We start from the raw sequence: 11,125 nt of genomic DNA on the forward strand, positions 1-11,125 counted from the left end.
ATCATCATGATTTCGGCCTATTCTAGCCAATAATTCTTTAGCTTCGTCTGGAGTTTTTTTCCTGAAAACACAACCAGCACAACTATCCAGGTATGCCCTAGACTCAATGGTTAGTCCACTATAAAATATATCAAGTAAATCATGTTTTTCCAGATCATGTCCAGGCCGAGCTCTGATAAGAGAACAAAACCTCGCCCAAGCTTCAAGCAATTTCTCTCCATCTTCCTGGTCAAAACTATAAATTTTCTGCAAAGCAATATGTTGAGCACTAGCAGGAAAGTATTTCCGAAAGAAAACATCAAGCAAACCACTTGGACTATCAACAGAATCAGGAGGCAAACTATTATACCAAATTTTAGCATCATCCTTTAATGAGAAAGGAAAAAAATTTAGCAACAAAATAAGTACGCTTCTTGGTATCATCAGAAAACAAGGTACTCAGAGTAGACAGCTCAATCATGTGTTCTACAGCACTTTCTTTTTCAGTACCACAAAAAGGTGTTTTCTCAACAATAGATATATGAGATAGATCAAGAGAAAAATCATAATCCTCATCCTTAATGTTTATAGGAGATGTGGCAAATTTAGGATCAGGAGACAGTTTATATCTAACAACACGTTGTTCAAGAAGCTTTTTAATATTACTTGCATCAGTAGTAGCATTGCATTTATCAATAAAATCATCATCAAGTTCCACATAATCTTCATCAAGATCATCACTAGAGTATTCAGACTCAGGTGAATTAACAAGTGTAACAGTATTTTCATTAGGAATTTCAGTATTTTCAATTTGTCTAGACCTAGCAATTATAGCATCTAGAAAAGATCCTAACGAACCACTATCATCAAGCACAGCAGAAGCATCATTAAAATTATAAGAAGAATTTTCAGATTCAGCAGAAGTACCAGCATGTGAAGCTTGTGGTGGTGAAACAAGTTGACTTATCACAGATGGTGAATCAAGAGCAGCAGAGGTACTCAGAGTTGTACCTTTTTTGTAGTGGATGGTAATATGGCGACTTTAGTATCGCGAGGTTTACCCATGATGGAAAATTTGCAGCGAACAATATCAATCCAAGTGAACTTGCAAATAAAGCTATGCTCCCCGGCAACGGCGCCAGAAAATAGTCTTGATGACCCACAAGTATAGGGGATCACAACAGTCTTCGAGGGAAGTAAAACCCAATTTATTGATTCGACACAAGGGGAGCCAAAGAATATTTGTAAGCCTTAACAACGGAGTTGTCAATTCATTGCACACTGAAACAGACTTGCTCGCAAGAGTTTATCGAGCAATAGTTTTTATAGCAAAGATGATAATGAAATATAAGCAGCAGTGTAACAAAGACAACAATAGTGATTATAGTAAACAGCAGGATTAAAATACTGTAGGCACAGGGATGGATGAACGGGCGCTGCATGGATGAGAGAACTCATGTAACAATCAAGGTAGGGCATTTGCAGATAGTAATAAAACAGTATCCAAGTACTAAACAACCATAGGCATGTGTTCCGTATATAGTCGTACGTGCTCGCAATGAGAAACTTGCACAACATCTTTTGTCCTACCAGCCGGTGGCAGCCGGGCCTCTAGGGAATCTACTGGTAATTAAGGTACTCCTTTTAATAGAGCACCGGAGCAAAGCATTAACACTCCGTGAACACATGTGATCCTCATATCACCGCCTTCCCCTCCGGTTGTCCCAATTTCTGTCACTTTGGGGCCTCGGGTTCCGGACAGCAATATGTGTATACAACTTGCAGGTAAGATCATAAAGCAATGAATATCATCATGAATTGATAACATGTTCAGATCTGAGATCATGGCACTCGGGCCCTAGTGACAAGCATTAAGCATAACAAGTTGCAACAATATCATAAAAGTACCAACTACAGATACTAGGCACTATGCCCTAACAATCTTATGCTATTACATGACCAATATCATCCAATCCCTCCCACCCCCTTCAGCCTACAGCGGGGGAATTACTCACACATGGATGGGGGAAGCATGGCTGGTTGATGGAGAGGCGTCGGTGGTGATGATGGCGATGATCTCCTCCAATTCCCCGTCCCGGCGGAGTGCCAGAACGGAGTTTCTGGTCCCGAGACGGAGTTTCGCGATGGCGGCGGAGTTCTGGATGTCTTCTGGCAATTTCGTCTAACCCCCGTGCGTTTTTAGGTCGAAACCCTTAAGTAGTCCAGAGGGGAGCGTCGGGGGCTGCCCGAGGCGTCGCCACCATAGGGCGGCGCGGCCCAGGGGCCCACCGCGCCGCCTTGTGGGGTGGGCGCCTCGTGGCCCCCCTCCTTCTTGTCTTCTGGCTCCGTCAATCTTCTGTGAAAATAGGCCCATTGCAATTAATCCCGGGGATTTTCCTGAAAGTTGAGTTTCTGCACAAAAACAAGACACCAGGGTAATTCTGCTGAAAACAACGTTAGTCCGTGTTAGTTGTATCCAAAATACACAAATTAGAGGCAAAACAATAGCAAAAGTGTTCGGGAAAGTAGATACGTTTTGGACGTATCACGCTTACAAAGAGGACAAAGACCACAATTTGGCCAACCACGCTTAGCTAACCGGTCGGCCGTCCAAATCCTATTTTGGTTTGCGAGCCATGCGAAGAACTTAATTTTGGGAGGAGCCCAAACCTTCCAAACCGTCTTGTGTAGCGTTGAGAAAGTAGTCCCTAAGAATTGCACCTCATATGCGGACTTTGTGGAGTATTGCCCATTTTCCGTCAGCCTCCAAGAGATATCATCCTCGATGTTGGCTTGAAGTTGGAAATTATCAATGAGGCTTGAAAGCTCGATAAATTGTGAGAGGTGCAAAAAGGAGAAGTCTTGAGCAAAATCAATATTTTGAATCCACGCATTTTGGTGCAAAGCTTGCGCCACCTTCCACTTTTTGCGCTTGGAGGCGGCAAAAATCAAAGGCGCAATATCAATTGGCCTTTCCCCTCGAGCCAAGGGGCATGCCAAAAGGGGGTCTTCTTTCCATTTCCAACCGTAATGATGGTGGCGGTGTAGAATACAAAGCTATTAATAATGAAGAATATGCCTCCTAGCATATCAATGACTTGGGTCTGTTCAGTGCCATCGTTTAGTCATACTCCTAGTATTGCTAGCATCTTTGTTACAATAACAATGCTCATGATCAGAAAAGCTTGACCATCAAACAATACATGAGCCAGTCATATTTAGAGGCAATACTAGGAACAATATTCTTGTTTACCCCCCGTGTCCACGATTTCCACCCATTTTGAATACAAAGAAATTTTGAATGTGAACAAATTTTGAATCTGAACTTGAATCTTGGTGAATTTCAAATATGAATCTGAACACTACGAGCCTTCAAAGATACTCTGCTTCCTCTTCATTAAGTCACTACAAAATACAGATCTGAATAAATTTCAATCAAATAGAGATAAAAAATGAAAAACCGGAAAATAATAACCGACCAAACCTTGAACCAGCGAAAAGCAGAAGAAAACCGGGAAGAACATTCTAGAAATGTCCCCAAAACCTGTAAAAACGAAAACAAAACTAAAGTTTTTTTTTAGAACAAACAAAAACGGGCCTCGGCCCACGACGGAAACCTCATCACGCTCATAGCCTGCGATAGGTTTTTTGCAGCGACAGCCCTCCTTCGCTGGCTCGCTGCGGCAGAAGGCAGGCGAGCGCCGGCTCTAGCCCGACGCCCACGCCGACGCCCACGCCGACGCCGGCTTGCCGCCCCCGTCCTCCCCGGACCGCTCGACCCCGTCCCTGGCTCCCTGTCCCCCGCCTCCTATCCTCCGCGCGACCGTCGGCCCGCCCGCCCGATTCCGCACATGCGGGAATGATGGAGGAGGTCGGCTCTGATGGCACGGCGGCGGAAGGCGCCGGCAGCCAAGGCACCGGGGAGGGGGAGAGAGCCAGCCCGACGGCACCGCCGGCTCTGCCACCGCCTCCTCGGCCCTCCCTCTTAAGGCGCACTGGACATCATCAGAAACCCTCCACGGTATCACGTTCTTTGACCCTGGGTTACTTGCCTCTCTGTTACCATGTCTGCGCTCCTGTAGATTGGCCGGAGCGGAATGCCTCGCTTCTTAGATGGTTGTTAATCTTGTTCAATCTGCAATACTATTGTAGTAGCAATTTCTATTGGTTCTCTTCTAGTTGAGTGTTAACAACTGTTTTCACTGTCTAGTTACAGTTAGTCTGTGCATAATTTGTAGGCCTGAAATAGGCAGCGCATTCGGTTGACAATGTATAGCATAAGTGATGGTGGCGCACTGTCTAGTCATCAGAAATCCTCCACGGTACCTGTTCTTTGACCCTGGGTTACTTGCCTCTCTGTTACCATGTCTGCGCTCCTGTAGATTGGACGGAGCGGAATGCGTCGCTTCTTAGATGGTTCTTAATCTTGTTCAATTTGCGATAGTATTGGAGTAGCATTTTCTGTTGGTTCTCTTCTAGCTGAGTGTTAATAACTGTCTCACTGTATAGTCTGTATAATTCGTAGGCCTGAAATTGGCAGCACATTTGGTTGAGAATATATAGCATGAGTGATGGTGCCATAACCTCATGGTGGTTGGTGGAGTAACTTTCGACTGTGAACTGTGAAAATGGCTGCCTTGGCTCTACTTTGGCATGATCAATTAATGTGATTTGCTATTCTGCATTAGTAGTTCATATATAGGATATTCAACTGACACGACTGTAAACTGTGAAAATGGCTGCCTTGGCTCTACTTTGGCATGGACAATTAATGTGATTTGCTATTCTGCATTGGTTTAGATATAGAATATTTAACTGACAGTTGCTAGTATAAGGGGTCATATACATTGCTCACGGTGGATTTGCTTGGGATAAGTCGACCACGCTTCAAAGTTATCATCCTACCCACTATTACTTCTCTGGTCATCTCGACTCCTTGTTACGCAGCATGTATTTTAGTACTACAAACATGATTCAACATGTGATTTTTATAATGATGGAACTTGAACCTGGCGTACTTCCTATGCGGCTTACTTTCTTTGTCACCTTTGGCCCCTAACTTTTTGTTCTAAATGGCTGGATATAGACGGATGCAGTGTTTTTCTCTGTACAACTAAGTTGCAGAATAGTATCATGCAAACTCAGTGAAATTCGTAATCATTGTGAGGATGACTGTCAGGTGGCTGTGATGGATGTGGGGTGGAGGAAGAAATGGGGGGCGGGTACGGGCATTTTCATCGTGCTCATGCTTGTCATGTCTGCCATCCCGCATGAAGATGACTGCCACGACTTCGCCGACCAACGCAAACTTTTCCTTGGTAACTAACCTCTGCTTCGCGCTCCCTCTCCTATCATCTGTTTGCCTGAGTCACCCTTGTTCTGTTGCTCTGGGATTAATGTGATCGGTGGAGTAGCTAAATGGGGTTGTGATTTGGGAGCAATTGAAGTGTAGATTGGGCTAAATTGTACTCCATTGAAAATAAATGATTCTGTTTTTATGCCTTACTTTGCAGGGATCCCTAATACGCTGAATGTGGTCTCAACATTCTGTTTCTTTTTTGTCGGTCTCGCTGGGCTCATCCTTAACCACTGCAAAAGCTACTCTAGGCTAAGGTGCAGACTTAATGGTCATGCCAATTTTGATTACTTTTTAAACTCAAATTAAATCTGAAGCACTCTAATATTAATCCTGCTGGCAGCTCACACCGTGGTCTCTTCACACTTATCTTTGTTGGCATCATAGCTGTTTGTTTTGGTTCATCCTGTTACCATCTCAACCCGAAAAATGCCACCCTATTTTGGGATACATTGCTAGTAAGTCTTTCCTTCACCTGCTATGAGGTCTAACATCACCACCATGTTTGTACATAAAATTGCTTAGAAAATAATAAATGGTACAAATCCACCATCTTTTTATTCCTGCTTTCTTGATGTCTAATATACTGAAGGATGACATATTTGTTTGTTTGTCTAGATGATGATCACTTTCACATCTTTCGAGGCCATTTTTGTTATGGAAAGGTTTGATGATTGGGCAGGAACAAAGTCCATTGCATCAACAAGCTACTGGTTATGGGCAGCAGGTTAGTGTTATTCCTGCTCAATATAATGCATTCATTTTCATTATTTGTGCAGGTTGCTATATCTGATTCACCTCAATGTGGTTTTTCCTGATAGTTGGTTTTCTCACAAGACATGAACTTATTGGTACTAGTTTTTACTGGAAGTGCAACTTAATATGACCTAAGCTGTACAATCTGATTTTTTTGTTCTGTTTTTAAAAATAATCTCAGGATTTTACGTCCTTGCGAGACTAGAAGAGGTCGCAGACAAACCAATTTACAGGTGGACGCTTCAAATTGTTAGTGGGCATACTCTTGGTCATTTATGTGCTGCGATGGCACCTCTTTTTCTGATTCTCATGTTAGCAAAAAGGACAAGGCCAACTGAACCAGAAAGGTATGAACTGATAAATCCATAGACTGCAAGATTATCTGTACTTTTACTTTTTACGTGTTAAGTGGAATTTGATTCAACCGCGTAAGCTAGCTCTTACCAAAGTTAATGTGGTGAGCATCTGTCCAACAAATACTTCCCTCGTTCCTTTCCAAATCTCCGCGCTTCATCATCCAGTGTTCTGGTAACAGTTTGACAACATTAAGGTTGCATTTGCTTATGCATTATAATCTTTTGTTTGTTTGTGTGGTGAAGGGCATGTGCTTACAGATTGAGAAGTGTCACATCCATGATCCACACAATATATTTGATGCATTTATTTAACAATCATCGAAAAAATTGTTAAGGCCACTGCTGCATCATTATGCCATAGGTTCCATCGCAGTTTCGAGTATGCCATGTTGCATTTCTTTCATTTGCTTATACAATTTTTTCCACCACTTCAATTAAAGTTTATGTCTATAATTTTATGGCAATTCTAATGCTGACCAAGGTGTCATAATAATCTTATGTATCAGCTATTCAACCATATGCAGTCCATGTTTATGTCTTGTAGGGTACTGACAATAATTTTTTATAATTGCATGATCTGACATTTCCCTCATTTCAGACACAGGATTCCAGTTCAACTAAAGCTTACTTTCATGGTCTGCTTATTGGTGCCCAAGATGATCTGCTTATGGGTGCCCAAGATACAGGTATGATAATCTGTTGATCCATGTTGCCGCTTTGATCAGAGGCCTGACACTACACTCATAACTAACCTCCCACGACAATTGATGCATTCCATGCCATATTATGGTTATTATATCATTATGTAGGTAGTTAATAACTTTACTTCCATGTGTCTTCTACATCTAGTATGCTTTCTCCACGGTTTAGTTTAGTAAGATGTGGCTCTCTAGCATATGTGCCATTGTTGTGTTGATATCTTTTTTTTTTGGATAATTTGATTGACTTGTTTCGCCCTCACACAAATTAGACAAATACCTTTTCATGTGTGACTTATTGACCATGTTGTTGTTCTGAATCAGGTTAGTGCCATCATGTATGAAATGAGCATTCTGATGTGGGAGTTCGGTGCTTGGTATGTGGCTCGTTCCGTTAACCAGACAAAGATCTCCGAGGAGCGAGCAGTAGAAACCCCAATTCGTGCTCGGCAAAGAGTGCCACGTATCCGTGGCCTTCTGGGAATGGACATTTACAAGAATAAGGTGCTTGAATTCTTGCAGAGTGAGCGATCGGATGAGTCAGTCTTTGGTTTGTGGGGCACGTCGGGTGTTGGCAAGACACGGCTGCTCTCGCTCATTGCTGATAGCTATTGTGATTCATTTTGTCACGTCATACCTCTTGATGGTGGCAGTAGCGTGCGTGTTATGCAGAATCATCTCGCGTATTTCTCGAATATGGATTGGAAGAGGATGTCGTTGGCAGATGAGCAGTGCCGAGCTAAAGCTATCAGTGAGTGGCTGGAGCACCACAGTTTTTTGGTCCTGTTAGATGACGTGCAAGATGGATATTACCCAGACTTGAGAGCTGTCGGTTTGCCAATGACTCTTGGGCGCCGGCAAAAAGTTGTTCTTACCTCGAGGAGCCAGGTAGTATGTCGTCACATGGGATGCACCATATCAAACACTCTGGAGATGAAGTGCCTTGGGGAGGAAGATGCTTGGAGCCTCTTCAAGTACAATGCTGGAGTGGAAATCACAGAGGCTGATGACGAAATTTTCGAGTTTGCAAAACAGGTAATATGCATTTCTACACAATAGCTTTTCATCTATACTTGTAATCTAAAAAATAACTATGTCCGTGCACTAATTTCTAATTCATACTGGGTTACTGGTTATTAGATGGTTTCGGCATGTGAAGGGTTGCCTAGAGCCATACATGCCATTGGCATAGGTGTTGCTGGAGCGACTTGCCGTGGCAAGCATCCAGCTGATTGGCGGTATGCCTACAAGCGTTTCAAGGCTAAAAACCTGCCACCCGAGCGAATGGAGGAGATCGTGGCTGTTCTGGTTTAGGTATGTGAAAACTGTGAAGTGATGATAGATGGATAGTACATGCAGTTTAGCTTTCAGTTGTTGCAGTGCACTTTTCCCCCAATGTCTGCTGATGTGCTGCTTCTGGTTTCAGGCAACTTGTGTCTCGCAGCATTGGCTTGCCGGAGCTGGGGAGATTTGGTTTGGGGCTCGTTTTTCTCGTTGCTGTTACAATCAAGAGCGAAGAGTTGAATGTTGGTTTGATGGATGCCTGATTGTACATATGATCGTGTTTTAGGATACTAATTTGCAGTGACAAGCCAGCCTGCAGCCGGCTCTGTATGTACTATGTAGTCTGCATCTATGTGACAGGAGGCTGAAGATAGTTTGCCAAGCAAGGGGGCTAGTATTGACTTGGCAGTCTGTGATGAGCATGTTGCTCCATTTTCTTACTATTTTAGGCACTTGTAGTGAGATAATGATGCTGCAATGGAAGGGAGGGGCTGTGTTCTGAGATAATCCTGCTGTCGCAGAAGTGTTGCTCGTGAGACGCTGCTATGTATATGTCTTTATAAAACAGGTAGTATTGAAATTTATAACATGGGTCCTGATGAAATTTGTGTGCAAACAAATACCACCATAAGTTGTGTTTCAGTTGAAGTTGTTCCGAATCAAGTCGATCTATTTGGGTCGCTCACAATTTGAAGATGATCCCATGCGATTAGCCGCCCGGCTTCAAGTGTAATGGAAGCAAAATACAGGCCGATCGAGAGGCGTTGCTCCACGCAGGCGACGCCACCATGAACTAGGAACTGCCTGCGCCGCCGCTGTTGACCTCGACGGCGAGGACGAGTGTGGAACGGTGGCGACAGACAGGGGAGTCGGCTCTGCCGCGGCGCAGTCAACTGCAGGCTGCGCGTGGAGGACGGCGTGATTGTTGCATGCCAGTAACCACAACAAGTGTTACAAGTCGATACAGAAAGTAACGTTGATCCTGCCAAGTGGAGTAGTACTGGTCGGCATCGCCATGGTTTTTGCGAGTGAATTTTTGATCATCTGTCTCGATCGTGTGTTCAAACAAAACCGACGATGAGAATTTGGTTTGCCTTGCAGCCGCAGGCCTGCACACATGCCATCATATATACAGGATATCAAGACCACGTCGTCCTACAAGTTGGCTCCAGAACTTAGTATCATACTTTAGCTCAGAAAACCCCAACATTTATAATGAATTGGAGCAAGTACTAAATGGAAATTTCAGCTGCAAAATATTGAGGCTTTGCTGCTAGACCTGTCAGCCAGTTGGATGGTCTATCAGGTCATCGATCCCTAGTGGCTAGTGTTAACAAACCAGGACAGTAGCGGCGCAGTGTAAGGGCATCTCCAGCGGGCCGACACATATTTATGTCCGTTTACGTCGGGCACGGACACAAAAAACGTCCGCATGTCCGCATGCGTCTGCCCCTTCTCCAGCGGCAGAGACGCATTTATTTGACCGCATGCGTGATTAGAGAGGAGAGAGAGGGAAAGATTCTGTTTGTGTGGCTAGGAATGACCGCATGCGTGATTAAAGGAGGAGAGAGAGGGCTGCATGCAGACCAAACGGACGCAAACGGACGCGCGGACGACGCATTCCTGGCGCATATTTGTTCCAAGTTTGCGTCAGGACGGACGCTGCGGACGTTTTGCGTCGCCCCCCTGGAGCGCATTTTTTGTCCGCGCAGACGCAAACGGACGAAAAATGTCCGTTTGCGTCGCTCCGCTGGAGATGCCCTAACGCCCAAAGCCCCAAAGGGTTTCCATGTTCTCGCGACGGAAGCTGGAGGCGATTCTTAAGGAACTCTTCGTCCAAACCTGCACTCCACTATCATGTGATCTTTAGCAGAGGATTCATGAGCGCGAGGCCCCCGCGTCGTCCCGCTCGGGCGACTCGGGTGGCGAAACCCTAGCCGCCGGGCTCGGCCGCCCCCTCCGCCTCCCTCCCCTCCGCCGCCGCCAGAGCGCTCCGACAGGCAAAGCTCGTGCGGGCGTGGCGGCGGCGGGGATCCCGTCTCGCGTCGCGGCGCGGGGTGGCGCTAGGCGCGGCGGTGGCGCTTTACGGCCCTCGGCGGCGGGAGGCTTGGGGCCGGCCGAGGTTGGCGCGGCCGGATCTGGCGCGGACGCGGGGCGGCGGCCCCGGGAAGGCGGTTTCGGCGCATCCTCGCGCACGCGACAAGCTTCGGCGGCGGGGGAGCCGGGCTGGAGGCCACGGCTGCTCGGCGGTCATTGGGGGCTGCCGCGGGCGGCCACGATGGCGCGGCGGCGGCCGTCTTCTTGCGTGCGGCGGCCGGCGTGCTGCTGCGTGCGGCAGATGGCGGCGCGCCGGTGTTTTGCCCGGGGCGGGCCGTTTCTGGGCCTTGGCGGGCTCAGACGGGAGGAGGTGATGCTCGTGAAGGGTGGAGGTGGAGGTGGAGGAGGTGCCCGGCGCCGGCATCTTCTGCCGGAGTTGGGGATGCCGGGGCGGCGGCCCCGGGTGCGCGTCCTCGCCTCGCCGGCTGCGGCGTCTGGACTGCACGTGGGTGGTTGGCGGCCGGGCGGTGCCTCGACGCAGAGGTTGCGTGGAGGTCCATGGATCTGGCGGGTGCCTTGGCGCGGCGGTCGCGTGGTGGCTGCCCCCAGTTTTGCGGCGTCCCGGCGGTTGTGCCACCTGTGGGCCATGGTTGAGGTGT

At 46.6% G+C, this 11,125-nt stretch overlaps 1 protein-coding gene across 2 annotated transcripts; it reads left to right on the plus strand.

Annotated features, from left to right (window-relative positions):
- The first annotated feature begins 3,630 nt into the window (after window positions 1-3,630).
- LOC127345743 (uncharacterized) lies at window positions 3,631-9,088 on the plus strand. 2 transcript variants are annotated; one of them, XM_051372272.2, is made up of 10 exons: window positions 3,631-4,000; window positions 5,159-5,297; window positions 5,493-5,592; window positions 5,679-5,793; window positions 5,954-6,062; window positions 6,273-6,438; window positions 7,046-7,133; window positions 7,470-8,180; window positions 8,286-8,459; window positions 8,572-9,088. In XM_051372272.2, the coding sequence occupies exons 1-9, from the start codon at window positions 3,839-3,841 to the stop codon at window positions 8,457-8,459; spliced, it is 1,764 nt and encodes a 587-aa protein (XP_051228232.1). In that variant the 5' UTR covers window positions 3,631-3,838; the 3' UTR covers window positions 8,572-9,088. The 2 variants fall into 2 exon arrangements, with proteins under 2 accessions (XP_051228232.1, XP_051228233.1); XM_051372273.2 differs by having other exon boundaries at window positions 7,052-7,133.
- Window positions 9,089-11,125: the final 2,037 nt, after the last annotated feature.

The sequence above is a fragment of the Lolium perenne genome, chromosome 3, assembly GCF_019359855.2.
Source record: "Lolium perenne isolate Kyuss_39 chromosome 3, Kyuss_2.0, whole genome shotgun sequence".
Classification (NCBI taxonomy): Eukaryota; Viridiplantae; Streptophyta; class Magnoliopsida; order Poales; family Poaceae; genus Lolium; species Lolium perenne.

What these genes read in the sequence shown, in the direction of transcription:
- LOC127345743 (XM_051372272.2), top strand. Translation starts at nt 3,839, where the DNA reads ATGATGGAGGAGGTCGGCTCTGATGGCACGGCGGCGGAAGGCGCCGGC. An exon ending in AGGCCAACTGAACCAGAAAG is followed by an intron (nt 6,439 to 7,045) that starts GTATGAACTGAT and finishes CCCTCATTTCAG; the next exon opens with ACACAGGATTCCAGTTCAAC. An exon ending in TATGGGTGCCCAAGATACAG is followed by an intron (nt 7,134 to 7,469) that starts GTATGATAATCT and finishes GTTCTGAATCAG; the next exon opens with GTTAGTGCCATCATGTATGA.